The sequence below is a fragment of the Neofelis nebulosa genome, chromosome 2 (genome assembly GCF_028018385.1).
Source record: "Neofelis nebulosa isolate mNeoNeb1 chromosome 2, mNeoNeb1.pri, whole genome shotgun sequence".
In the NCBI taxonomy this organism is placed as follows: Eukaryota; Metazoa; Chordata; class Mammalia; order Carnivora; family Felidae; genus Neofelis; species Neofelis nebulosa.
Window position 1 is genome coordinate 58,684,713 of NC_080783.1, and position 14,938 is coordinate 58,699,650.

Sequence of the window (14,938 nt, forward strand, 5' to 3'; positions counted from 1 at the left end):
TTGAAAACTCTCATCAGAGGATACCATCTCTGTTTTTCTTTCTTGGCGCTCTGGCTAAAAGTGACTCCTCCTTTCCTTCTTTTCTTTCGTCAGTTCAGCAGATACTTACTGGGGACCTGTTCTTGCCAGGAATTTTGACAAAATCATGGTTTTACTTCTATTATCTTGTTTGTGTAATAATGTCCACCTTATTTTCCTAAATAAATTATATCTGGACCCACCTTGTAACTGACATTCTTACCCGAAGGTGTTTAATACATATTTACTGAGTGAACGAAACTTTCTGATTATTTTAACATTGCCTGTGGCAGCATAACTTTTTTTTTTCTTATAAAATTTTCTTTTGTGTAGATAGAAAAGTATTACTGACACTTAAATGTGATGGAGAAAATCTTCTAATGGATTTTGTAGGTATGTACTTAATTTAAAGACTCGTCCATACCATATTAAGGTTATTTTAAGCAGCTGTCCCTGAGTTTTTAAGATGGTTTTAAGGTGAGCTGTCCCTGAATCATATGTTGTCTGGCTGTCATTCTCAGTCATGCTCTAGTGATGGAAGTCTGTCACGTTTATAAGCTTGACGTGGGTGGTTTCCCTGACGGAATCAAAAAGGGGGGAGGGGAGCCCTAGAGACTGCCAGCTGAAGGCAGATCACAGACATTTGGGACTTATTGGCCTGTAACTTCCTTTCAACAGGCTGAAAGGACTTTAAAGTGCTAAAAGACCACACGATTTCCTCTCTTTTCTTCGTTACCTTTTGTATTTCTTTTCTTAGATGAAATGTATCTTAGCCCACCATACCCCATATCCTAGATATGCCAAAAAGATCACGATTTAAAACAGTTCTTCCCAAAGTATGGTTTGGGGACCTCTGGGGTTCCTCAAGTTTTTTTCAGTTTCCACAAAGTTAAATTAGAATAATAAGACAACATTATTTGCCTTTTTCACTCCTCTTCTCTCACAAGTGTCTGCTTGAATCTTCCAGAAGGTACATGGCAAGTGATACTACAATAGGTTAAATATAGAAGCAGGTATGAGAATCTGTCTTCAATTAGACCAGACACGAAAAAAATTTGCAAAATGTAAAACAAATACTTGGTTTTGAAAAAATAGCTCTTTTTCATAAAAGTGTTAAAATATAATGCCCTTATTATTTAACAAATTAGCAACTAAAAATTTTATTAAAACAAATGAAAACAAAATTTGTCAGTTTTATAATGTGGTTCATATCAGTAGATATTAAAAGCTCTTTAGAATCTGGATTTTTGAAACCAAAAGTTTGAGAACCACTGGTTTAAGAGATGTAAAATATTTAAAGAAGAACAGACTTTTTTTTTTTTGTGGATGTTTTTATTTATTTTTGAGACAGAGAGAAAGCAAGAGCCGGGGAGGGGCAGAGAGGGAGAGTTGGGGAGATAAGAACCTAAGCGGGCTCTGCCCTGACAGCAGAGAGCCCAGTGCAGAGCTCAAGCTCATGAGCTACGACATCATGACTTGAGTCAAAGTCGGACACTTAGCCAACTAAGCCACCCAAGCAACCCCAGACTTTCTTTTTTATGTCTGTTTTATTTTTGAGAGAGAGGTAAGGCGGGGGGGGGAGGGGCAGGGACAGGGAGAGAGGGGGAGAGGATCCGAAGCAGGCTCTGTGCTGATGGCGGAGGGACCATTGCGGGCTTGAACTCAGGAACTGTGAGATCATGACCTGAGCTGAAGTCAGTCACTTAACCAACTGAACCACCTAGGGCCCCAAGAAAACAGACTTTTAACAGATTACGAGATAAAGTCCTTTTGATGTAGTCAAGGTGTCTTCAAGCTGGAATATACAGTAATTGAACGTACTGGTTTCTAGTTGCTGGGCATTTAGGTTGAGTCCAGTTTTTCAGTCTTAAAGGAATATTGCAGTGATATTCTTCTATATTGCTATTTTCCAGACATCCTTAATTGTTTTACAGTAAATTCCTAGAAAGAGAACAGAACTGCTGGGTCAGAAGGTATGCAGAAGGAACTGACATGACCTGTTATATAACTTCAGGGGCCAAGTATGCCCCCCTGTTTGTTGTTGGTGTTGGTAATCAGTGCCCCAGTTATCAGGAAGTCCAGGGTCTTTCTCTTTAGGCAGCCTCTTCCTGTAGGTTTGAGCCCCTGAAGTCTTAGTCCCACAGTGGTCCCATCCTCTTCCAAATGCAGAAGGAGAGGTGCAGTGTAACAGTACACTCTCTGTCTTCCTTATTTTTATCAGTTTCTGTCAGTGTTGAAGACCAGCCCCATATTGTTTGTGATAATTGCTTATCTAATGCCGCTGGGATCCTGTTTCTGGTCAGACTTGGCCCAGGTCACGTGGTAGGGTCCCCTCCCTAAGGAAAGGAAAAAAAACCCTCAAGGCAACCTTGCTATTCATGTACTTGACAACATCCTTCACAACCATGTAACATGAGACCACTTAATCAGACTACATGTTTGTGTGTTACCATATATGGGAGACAAAGAAGTAAAAAATATATTTAAAAAACTACACCCGTGGCGTTCGGGGCTCAGTTCTTTGGGTACGAACCCGACTGAGCAATGCCGGCAGGAATAAAGTTGCTTCCTGGGAAGAAGAGCCTCTGTGTCACCACTCTCTGTGCGAGAATCCTGCTACGATCACAGTAGTGACCCCACTTGGAGGTCCGGATTGCAGTTTGCTAGTTCATGCTCTTATACTCAATGATTTCAGTGTACCAGGGAGGATGAGGGTGCTTCGTGCATCAGTCTCATGCTGGGTCAGAATCTGTCCTCCCCAATAAACCCATAAGCACTTCTGTGTGGCCCCAGATCACCGGTTCAGTTAATCCATTTTCAAGGTCATTTTACTTCAGGAGTGTCTCTGCCTTTTTTTTGCCAGTGGAACTTGGTTTGGATTATGAGTTTCTTCTGGAGAGAATTCCTTAACTTTGAATCTGAGGAATCAAAGATTGGAGTGATGTTTCTTCCCTTCCAGAAGGACTTAGCGTCCTAGAAAAATCTGTCTCCCCAACTCTAGCAACTAACTCTGCCCACTAAGAGGTTGGGGCTTGTTTCTCTAAGTCATCTAGCCATGCCCCCTCCATGGGCTGCTTTCCCCTGATTCTGAGGACAGTGGTGCCTGCCCGTTGCCTAACTTGGTCAACAAAAAGACCAAGGTGACCTAAGGCTCCCTGAGCATTAGAAAGATTGTCATAATTTTTAAGGGTTTTCCTTCAAAGAGCATCTTATTTGAGCTCTGTCATGACAGGTGCCTGTTAAACACTTTGAAAGGCTTAGGATAAGTATTGCTAATTGCTCTCCAGAGAGGTTGTGCCAGTTGACGCTCCCATCAGCAGAAAAATACATGGCTAGGAAAAGACTTTTAAAACCCAAACTTCACTCAAGGGGTGCCTGGGTGGCTCAGTCGGTTAAGCGTCTGACTTTGGCTCAGGTCATGATCTCAACCCGTTCACGAGATCAAGTCCCGCATTGGGCTCTGTGCTGACAGCGCAGAACCTGCAGCCTGCTTCAGATTCTGTGACTCCCTTTCTCTCTGCCCCTCCCCCGCTGGCGCTTTGTCTCGCTCTCTCAAAAATGAATAGACCTTAAAAAAATTCAAACAACCCCAAGCTTCACTCTTAAAAGTCACTAATCATTAGAATTGTTTTAATATTAAAGGAAACTCAAACTTTTCTCCCACTATTTCTTGGTTATTTGCTAAATGCTCATTTTATTTGGCCACATAATTGTGATCTGTAGCATCTTGAATAATAATGCCTTCTGTAATATAGTAGGTATACAGGGAAGAACAAAATAATAAGAAGAGAACGCACAGCTGAAATCATTGGCAGTGGCCTGAGGCTAATATGGTAACATCATTATGTTTTTAAATTCACTTTTGGTGAGGGCAGAAGAGGGTACTCATTTACTAAAGCTCTCCTAAGCGCAGGGTGCTTTATGTATGACACCTAATTTGATCCTCACAAGAAACCTGTATTGTCACTATTCCCATTTCAGATGATGATATTATTCCATTTTATAGATAAAGAATAAGATACAGAGAGGTAGTAAATTTCCTAAAGCCACACAGCTTTAGGTAAAAGTTGATGTTTCTCTAAGAAAGTCTTATCTAGGACTGGATACACAATTCTCCAGAGGCAGGATTTTGAGAATTAGCCTCTTTCTCACCTTCTCCAAAGTCAAAGCAACCTGCAGAAGGCTATCTATCACTGCTTGGGTACAGGCTTTGTACAGCGTTTGTGAGGAATTAGGGCTAACTACAAAGTTAGAGGGCACAGTCCCAAAGGCTTCCTTAATTCTGACACCCCCTCAGGTTTGATAATTCACTAGAAGGACTCCTAGAACTCACAGTCAGGATTTATTAGGGAAAGGTACAAATTGTAATCAGCCAAGGGAAGAAGCATGTACAGCCAGGACCAGGAGAAGGACAAAATGTGGAGCTCCCCTTGTCCTCTCTGTTTAAAGCCCCCACACATAGTGATGAAGTGCTTTCTGAGGTTCTGAAGCTCAAGAAGGCTGTGATGCATCTTACGGAGAAGATACATGTGTTGGATAAGTTTCACTGAGGCATGAGTTACAGTATACAGCTGTTGGCTGTGAGTTCAGTGCTAATGAATCACAATATTTATTAAATAAGGTGTCTTTAAACAGAAACAAATAAACAAGGTTATGTATTCATAGGTTGATGAGAATGTTGTGACCAGAGGCATATAGGAACCTAACTTTGTGTTTTCCCCAAGGAACAGTGGTTCAGTATTCACTAATTGAGTGTTCAAGGTGACTCTGTAGAATAGAACTTGAAATAACGAGAAGCAACTGTATTTGCTGCTTTACTTCGTTACTCATTTATTCATGTCATCTTTTATTTGTTCATTAAAAAATATATTTGAACACTCCTGGGTGCCAAGCAATTTCTACATGACTTAGAATTTCCTTTGTGTGTTCTTATGCCTATCGTTAATAGTCTTGCTGTAGCCCTCTGACTCTAAATATTTGTGTGGTTTACGATAACATAAGTGAAGTGTTGGCATTTTAAAGGTTGAGGGGAATGTTTTGAGTCTATGATCATCTTTACTTGACCTACATATGCTAGATTCAGCCTTCTCCATAAACTTTTCGTAAATTTACTTACCTCCGTGGAGACCAGGATTTTTTGGACCAGATTCCTTAACGGGTTCATGTCGGGTGGTAGCAGAACCAGGTGAGGTAGCCGGCCACGTATTCCCACGCCGAGACGCTGTGTCAGCCGATTTAGCTACATGGTATTGCAGGCAGAGCTTTTGACCAGCAAAATTATTACTGAGCTGTGCTTTACTGATGAGATGCCAGACCACACTGGTACCTCTCCTTTTTCTAACTCTCCCCATCTCCCGCACGTGTTTTTATTTCCATGTCTTTCCACATCCTCTTTTGCACTGTCTCCTAAACCCTCATTCAAGCAGAGTGAGGGGAAATGGACTTGAAAAGCAGATGTTCACCTCATGGTCTTTGTGGCTCCCTGGATACTCTCCTCCACTGAAGTGTTTCTCCTTTCCTGGTTTTGATTGTTCATGATATATGAAGACACTAAGTACCTTGCTGCTCTTCTCTCCTGAAGTTAGTAAAACCAGTTACACTGGAATCCTCCAGATATGATGGGGAGATACACTTCTGAGGATTAAAACTGTTATCTGATGAATTTGACTGAAAAAAGAAAAAATTCCAATAATTTCAGGGATCTGAGAATCCCTTAATTGTAGAATTAAGCCCAAAGATACAAAGACTTTATTGACTATCAGTGACTGTGAGAAATGAGTGCATGCTGTAAAAATTAACCTTGGTGTTTTTATGTGCTAAACAGTTGAATAAATACAGTCACTTTCTTTGAACATCTTTGTGAAACTCTACTCCCAAGAAAATAAAGATCAAGACTAAAAAGCCTCTGAATGTCCTTTAGAGTCTTAACACGATGCCTAGGACACATAGACATCAACAAACATATATTAAGTATATATTAATATAACTTAATTTAATGTATATTAACCATATGTGATTAAGATATAAATATTCAGTAATGTTAACTTGGTGTTTATTCTTCCAGATACAGATGAATATAGACCTCCTGTTTGGAAATCTTATTGTAAGTATGCAAATAATTTTAATTTGGGTGGGTTATAGTGCTTTATACGTGATATAGAAATATTAAAATCATTAGGTATGAAGATTCATTTTGTACACATTATTGAAAAATTAATTTATAGCAGGGTTTGGAAACAGCGTAGAAGTAGTAATTGTGGGAAAACAGAAGTGTTTCCATAAGGTCTGTCTATGGTTTGCATGTCTGGAATGCATCTCATCTCTCTGAGCTTGCATGAAATTCCATATTGAACTTGAGGCCACTTGTTGACATTGGCTGATAAAAACTAATGAAAAGAGAAGCTAACTGAGAATTCAAGCAATCTAATTATTCTCAGATCCTAATTCTTTTATGGAAAAGAACTATGGGCTATATAAATGATAAGTCAGGAGGCTGTCTCCATAGAATGAATGGATGAAAACAGGCAAAAGTGGTTTTGTTTTGTTTTGTTTTTGTTTTTGTTTTTGTTTTTTAGGAATTGCTTTCCTGCATATGAGAGACCTTTGAATTCTGTTTTGCTCTTTAAACTTTGCATTAGAATAAAAATCTTTTCAAAAGAGTCTAGGCTCTTTGCCCTTTATTGTCCCTTCCTTGTCCTTGAGAATATTGTTTCTTCAAGTAAAAGATATTTCAGATTTTTTAAAAGTGGAAATGGGATTAATATAATCAAAGTAGCCTTAAAAAGAAATCCATGAATACACTACTGCTGACGCCATTACTGTAAGTTTTTGTTTATGTATGGAGTTGCATAAGCAACCTGAGAAACCTGTACTTTAGACATACATTATCAACACCTTTGTAAGTGTTGAGTGATCCTAAGTTTTGATATTTGTAAGTTGCCGAAATTTGCCGCCTGCAGGATCAGCTATTCAGATTCTTGGTTTTGTGTTCCCAGAACAACAGATAGTTTTATTTCAGCAGGTTGCTACTTTGGGCTACTTATAGTAAGCAAAATATGAATAATCTCTAGAAATATTGCCATAGAGACTTTTTCCCCACCCCTGCCTGTGCCTTTTTTGTTTATGGGAAGTATAGTTCAAAGAATGTATAAAAATGACTAATGTTCTTCTTAAAAATTTGTCTCGCAATATCATTAGCTAAAAACCTATTTAAAATTCTTGTCTGCATTTTCTGGTTTTCAGTTTACCTTTATTCTCTTTGTTCTGACTTGTACCTTGCACATTTTTTATGTAAGAGCATCTATGAAGCCTCACACTGTTATGGAATCATGGTGATGATTTTTTTTCCTCTGAAGAATATTGATCACTAAATGTAGTATAGGCAGTTTGTATTTCTGTATCTCTAAATGTCTCCTAGTAGCCATCATTTTTTAAAAATGGCATATTTCTTTTTTTATTTTTATTTTTGGAGACGATTCTGCTACTGAGTTTTAGTTTTTTTGTTGTTTTTTTTTTTTTTAGTAACCTCAATGCCTGAGCTCCCCGCAGCATAATTCTAAAACTTTACAAATATGAACCAATAGGAAAATAGAACTAGCAAGAAGTCTAAGTTGAGGATTTTTATTATTTATTAAAAAAATTTTTTTTAATGTTTATTTATTTTTGAGAGAGAAACAAAGAGTGTAAGTGGGGGAGGAGCAGAGAGAGAGGGAGGCAAAGAATCCGAAGCAGACTCCAGGCTCTGAGCGGTCAGCACAGAACCTGACACGAGGCTCGAACTCAAAAGCTGTGAGATCATGACCTGAGCCCAAGTCGGACATGACCTGAGCCAAAGTTGGACGCTTAACCAACTGAGCCACCCAAGCACGCTTAAATTCAATAATATGCGATTATATATGTAGAAAGAGAAGAAAAATTCCCTCCCAGAGATAAACTTAGATATACATAAACATACTTTCTCTGATGACCACCGTGTTCTATTCTCATTCTTTCTTCATTACAAATCAACCGGAAGTGAGGCTAGAATGTCGTGGTATTGGTGTAATTTTCACTGATTCATTTTCAGATACTCTGAAAATTATCCTTTCCTTGGCAAATTATTTCAGTATCTGAATTCCTTCTTTTGCTGCATTTACTCTATTTGAAGAAGTGGTGGTAACTTTGGCTCAGAAATTTTGTTATTAGGGGAGATTATCTTTGAAGATAGATGTTTGCAATATAAATAGGGGAGAAAAACACATCTGTTACTTCTACCATAATCCTAATTTTAGTTTCAAGTTTGACATGTAATAATGTGCTTTAAAAATCGATAACTATTGGGGCGCCTGGGTGGCTCAGTCACTTAAGTGTCCAACTTCGGCTCAGGTCATCATCTCTTGGTCTGTGAGTTTGAGCCCCGCGTCGGGCTCTGTGCTGACAGTTCAGAGCCTGGAGCCTGCTTCGGATTCTGTGTCTCCTTTCTCTGCCCCTCCTCTGCTCATGCTCTGTCTCTCTCTGTCTCAAAAATAAATAAACATTAAAAAAATTAAAAAATATACACATATATAACCATTATTTGCTTCTATTAGAGACGTGCCTTATGTAATACAACCACCAAGAATTCAGGAAAATAAAGGGCCAGATTTTGGAGAACACAGCCAAATACCCAGTACTAATTTGTTACAAGGTAAAAAGACATTTGTGTGGATTATGATTTTTCTATTTATGCTTGCCTTTGGGCTTTCACTAAGTTTAGTTTGTTTTATTTTCTTCGTGTTGCTCTTAACAGATTTTAATTTAATAACAAATAGAACTGTACCACAGTTTTCTGTAAAAAGCAGCCAGTTTGTGATTCCTAATATATTTATGCTTTCTACATAAGGGCAATTTAGAATTGTTTGTAATAGCAAAATATTAGAAAAAACCTAAGTGTCTGCCATAGGAGAGACATAGGTTAACTGAACAACCTATAACACCAAAAAGAACGAGGAAGATATCTGTGAGCTGATGTGGAATGATTTACTTTCTGTCTTTACAGTATATCAGCTGCAGCAGGAAGCCCCTCATCCTCGAAGAATTACCTGTACTAATGAGGTGGGTGTGATGCGACTGTTATAAGAACGTGTCTCTCAAGTGATGAATCACTGTCTTCTACTCCTGAAACCAATATTCCACTCTATATTAACTGACTAGAATTTAAATTAAAATCTGAAAAAAACACAACCACCACAAACCAACAAAAAACCAAAATGTCTCTCGGTCATCTGTTTACCAAACTTTGACCTTCCTCCCGTGGCATGGTTATTTGTGGGATTGGCCAGTTATGTTAGTTAGCTTCATAAAGTTGTACTTGAATGCATCTTTCTCAGCGTTCTCCTCAGTTGCACTAACTGTCACTTTTTAATGGACTATTTGGAATGGAGTATAGAATGTGACAGTGTAGTTTTAAGTGATGTTGGTATTCTTCTCGGTTAAGTCACACATTCTTCAATAAAGTTTGAAGGCATTATTGAAGTAACTTTTCCATTAAAAGAAAGATTTATATTGTGGTTTTGAAAATGAGCAGAAGACATGAACGGTACTTATCACCGTATTTTCAGTACTGAAAAGATGTTCAACTTCACAAACAATAAGAGAAAGGCAAGTTAAAATACACAGAGAGACCATTTCCACCTTTTTAGATTGGCAAAAGTTCAAAAGATTAGACTATGCTTAGTTGGTAAGTCTGTGAAGAAACAAACACTCTCATATATTGCTGATGGGAATGTGAAGTGTTACATTTTATGAGAATTTTGTGGTATCTGACAAATCGATACCTGCATTTACCTACCAGTCCCAATTTCTAGTGATTTACCCTGATGAATTACCTGTACAAATATGGAATTATATACACCCAAAGTTTTTTATTAGGGGGTTATTTGTAATAGCAGAATATTAGGAAAAAAACCTAAATATCAGTCCATAGGAGACTGATTGAATAAACTGTGATATTAAAAGGAATAAGGAAGTTTCTGTGAGCCGATACAGAATGATTTCCAGATAGAAAGTGTATACGCAGACATACCTTGGAGATATTGTAGATTTGGCTAGACCCACTGTAATAAAGCCAATATTGCAATAAAGAGAGTCAAATGAATTTGTTTGTTTTTTTGTACATATAAAAGTTATGTTTACACTATACTATAGTCTTTTAAGCATGCAATAAATAGCATTATATCTAAAAACAATTTACACACATGAATTTAAAAATACTTCATTGCTAAAAATGCTGTCATGTAAGCTTTCAGTGAGTTGTAATCTTTTTGCTGGTGGAGGTTCATGCCTCAATACTGATGGCTTCAGTTGATCAGTTGTGGCTGGTGAAGGCTGGGGTGGCTGTGACAGTTTCTTAAAATAAGACAACAATGAAATTTGCCACATTGATGAACTCTTCCTTTCACGTACGGTTTGTAGCATGTGATGCTGTTGAGGAGCATTTGAAAGAAGCACAACTTCTTTGAAAACCAAGAGTCAGTCCTCTCAAACCCTGCTGCCACTTTGTCAACTAAGTTTAGGTCATATTCTTTTTTTTTTTTTTTTTTTTAAATTTTTTTTTTCAACGTTTTTTATTTATTTTTGGGACAGAGAGAGACACAGCATGAACGGGGGAGGGGCAGAGAGAGAGGGAGACACAGAATCGGAAACAGGCTCCAGGCTCTGAGCCATCAGCCCAGAGCCCGACGCGGGGCTCGAACTCACGGAGTTTTGGTCATATTCTAAATCCTTGTCGTTTCAACAGTCTTCATGCCATTTTTATCGGGAGTAGATTCCATCGCAGGAAACCGCTTTCTTTCCTCATGTACAAGAAGCAACTCCCCTGTTTTATCCTGAGATTTCAGCAATTCGGTCATATCTTTAGGCTCTACTTCTAATTCTGGTTCTTCAGCTGTGTCCACCACGTCTGTGGTTGCTTTCTCCACTGAAGTCTTGAACCGCTCAAAGTCACCCATGAAAGTTGGAATCAACTTCTTCCAAATTCCTGTTAATGTTGGTATTTTGACCTCCTCCCATGAATAATGAGTGTTCTTTGTGACATGTGGAATGGTGAATCCTTTCCTGACGGTTTTCAGTTTACTTTGCCCAGATCTATAGAGGAATCACTGTCTATGGTAGCTATAGCCTTATGAAATGTATTTCTTAAGTAATAAGGCTTGAAAATCAAAATTACTCCTTGACCCATGGGTTACAGAATGGATATTGTGTTAGCAGGCATGAAAACATCATCATTCTTATTGTACATCTCCATCAGAGCTCTTGGGTGACCAAGTACATGATCACTGAGCAGTAATATTTTGAAAGGAATCTTTTTTTCTGGGCAGTAGGTCTCAACAGTGGGCTTAAAATAATCAGTAAATCAGACGTGCTGTCATCCAGACCTTATTGTTCCATTTATAGAGCGTAGGCAGAGTAGAATGAGCAGAATTCTTAAGGGCCCTAGGATTTTCAGAATGGTCAGTGAGCATGGGCTTCAACGTAAAGTCCCCAGCTGCATTAGCCCCTAACAAGAGTCAGCTTGATTTTTGAATCTTTGAAACCAGGCAATGACTTCTCCTCTCTCACAGTTCTAGATGACGTCTTCTTCTAATATGAGGCTGTTTCATCTTTACTGAAAATCTGTTGTTTAGTGTAGTCACCTTCATTCATTAGCTCTATCTTCTGGATAACTTGCTACAGCTTCCACGTCAGCACTCACTGCTTCACCTTGTACTTTTATCTTATGGAGACGGCTTCTTTCCTTAAAGCTCATGAACCCACCTCTGCCAGCTTCCAACTTTTTTCCCGCAGCTTCCGCACCTCTCTCAGCCTTTATGGAATTGAAGAAAGTTAGGGCTTTGCTCTGAATTAGGCTTTGACTTAAGAGAATGTGGTAGCTCGTTTGATCTTCTATCCAGACCAGAACTTTCTCCATTATTGCTTTCTTATCATTCATGTGTTCACTGGAGTAGCTCTTTTAATTTCCTTCAAGAACTTTTCTTTTACATTCACAGCTTGGCTAACTGGGATAAGAGGCCTAGCTTTTGGCCTCTCTCAGTGCCTTTCTCACTAAGCCTAATTGTTTCTAGCTTTTGATTTAAAGTGAGAGATGTGTGACTCTTTCCCTTGGACATTTAGAGGCCACCGTAGGGTTATTCATTGGCCTACTTTCTATCCTGTTGTGTCTCAGGGAATAGACCCAAGGAGTAGGAAAGAGATGGGGAATGCCCAGTTGGTGGAGAAGTCAGAACACACACAACATGTAGGGATGAAGTTTGCTGTCTTATGTGGGTGAGGTTTGTGGTGTCCCAAAACAATGAGGATGCTAACATCAGAGATCCTTGATTACAGATCACCATGACAAACATAATAATAGTGAAAAAGTTGGAAATATTGTGAGAGTTACCAAATTGTGACACAGAGACACAAAGTGAGAAAATGCTGTTGGAAAAATGGCATGAACAGCCTTGTTGGATGCAGGGTTCCCACAAACCTTCAACTTTTGAAATCCCCAGTGTCTGTCAAGTGCACAATAAAATGAGGTGTGCCTGTATGGTAATTATGGTCCCTTTTTAGTAGTAAAAAAGGGAAAAATAGGAAGAAAGTTAAGCGTTTTGTGCAAAAGAGAAACACGGGAAGGATTAACCCAGAGACCGGTGAAATAGTTATCTGTAAGGAGTGGGGCAGGGGTGGGGCTGCGGGGGGGCAGAGTGGGGAGGATAAGGATGGAAGTCAGACCTCTCTGATGATGTTTTTATATAGTTGCAACTTTTGAACTATGCAAATATTTCACATATCCAAACAACAGAATTAAGTAAAAAATGATTTAAAAAGCAAACCCTAAAATTGAATACAAATAGAAACAAATGAACCTAACAAATTCATAGCATCCTCACCCCAAAATTAATTTACATAGCTTATAAACATTATTCTGACCATACAAACTTAGAGGGAAATGTACTAAGAATCGTAACCTGCAAAGAGATCTTTATACTTAGCAATTTGTTGTTGTCAGTAGCACTTTGTGTGGTAATTCTGAAATTATTTTGTGTATGATACAGGATAGAACAAATGAGTAACTATATTAGATTTTGGGGAGCCAGTGTTCGTGGGAGATATAAATATGGAGCTTTGAATTCGAGTTGGAGGCATAAATGTGAATTCACAGATTTTTAAAAGTGTATTTTCTATCGCAGTCCGTGGAAAGGGCTTAGAAGCAGTGATGCCCTCGTAAGAGTAAACATACTCGGTGCCCAAATTTGGTTTCCAAGTACTATCTCCTACTGAAAGGAGCCAGTGTTCCTTACAAGAATTCCTGATTCCAGAACATGGGGCAATGACTTCTTAGAACCTTTTATATCAGAAAGCAAGAAGAACTCAAACGGATGGGGACATGTCAAAAGACCCTAGGAGCCCACTTGAAGCGTTATCGCAGATAACACAGAAAAGGTAATCTGTTGGTCCATAATGATGCTTACCAAAAAAACTACCCCAATACAAAGAAAAAACAACAACAGAGGGACAGAGTATAAAGTCCTTTACAGCAGAAACATAGCTAAACATGTAGAAGGAGTGATAATGATTGTGCTGATAATTGAGTCAAGCAAGGATCATCACTGGACATTAAAACCATTGAGGAAAAAGACTGTAGGTGAAGAGAATGTTTACATGGTTTTAAGGCATCACCCTACTAATTATTTATGCATTGCAAGGAGAAAGATATATTTTTTATAGTGGAGGGATCTGGCACGCTCACCCTTATCTACATGATCAACTTTAGCATTACCTGTATTGGGACAAACTGACGTGTCTCTGGATGTGATGTAATGAGGCAAACACAATACCATCTAGATAGTACTTACGCCAAAAATGCTTCACTTAAATCTGTTTGTGAAGTATGAATCAGACAGATCCAAAGTGTGTACATTCTATAAGACATCGGTCCAGCAAATGTCCTTTTGATAAAAGAAATAACAGTGGTGGGAACATTCTAAAATGAAGGAGACTAAAGAGATATGACCACGTATGCAGTATGTCTACCTTGAGAGGGTCGTAGAGACAGCTCTCTCTCTATTTAAGGCTGCACGTTTTGGGAATAATTAGAGAAATTTGAATATGAACTATATATTAGGCAATAGGGAATCCTAACAACTTTCTCAGATGATATACTATTAAAAAGAATGGCTTCTCCATTGTTTAAAAACATGTGAAATGGATTCTGTTATTGTGAAAACTGGCTAAACATTGAACAGCCCTGAAAGCATATAGTCATAAAATTAATTTATCAAATTAGTCAGGGATTTCATGGGATTATCTTTTAAGTGTCCTGCTGCAATTTAAGTGTTTGTAGGCGTCCAGTCTGCACGTCTGTGTGTATGGGGTAGTGCTTGATGATTGCATTTTATTGCTACTGTGCCCTGATCAAGCATGATGAAATAATTTTATATGTAGTGAACATTTTTTTTTTTCATTTTTTAACGTTTATTTTTGAGACAGAGAGAGAGCATGAGTGGGGGAGGGTCAGAGAGAGAGGGAGACACAGAATCCGAAACAGGCTCCAGGCTCTGAGCTGTCAGCACAGAGCCCGACGCGGGGCTCGAACCCACGGACCGCGAAATCATGACCTGAGCCGAAGTCGGCCACTCAACCGACTGAGCCACCCAGGCGCCCCAGTAGTGAACATTTTTTATAAATGCTATCTAGTAAAATGTTTCATTTTGTTATACTCTGGCAAGACACAACTTTTTAAACTTTTAAGAGAAAGTAAGATATTGGCAGTAGTTCTGTGAAAAGTCTGGAAGTGTTATTAACGCAGTTATCTTTATTGAGAAATATCTGTACTTTGCCTTTCTCAGAATTTGAGGCCACCTAAATGAAGACATAAGAAAAGGAATTCAGAAAGAAAAGTTGAGGAAAATAAAAAACACAT

The 14,938-nt window shown here is 38.6% G+C and overlaps 1 protein-coding gene across 1 annotated transcript in view; it reads left to right on the plus strand.

Moving 5' to 3' along the window:
- CHN1 (chimerin 1) overlaps positions 1–14,938 on the plus strand; it is a 204,738-nt gene that overhangs the window by 42,819 nt on the left and 146,981 nt on the right. Inside the window, exons 3-4 of the mRNA XM_058713484.1 lie at positions 6,083–6,121; positions 9,035–9,090. Coding sequence (XP_058569467.1) covers positions 6,083–6,121; positions 9,035–9,090 — 95 coding nt within the window. The remainder of the gene's footprint in view (positions 1–6,082; positions 6,122–9,034; positions 9,091–14,938) is intronic.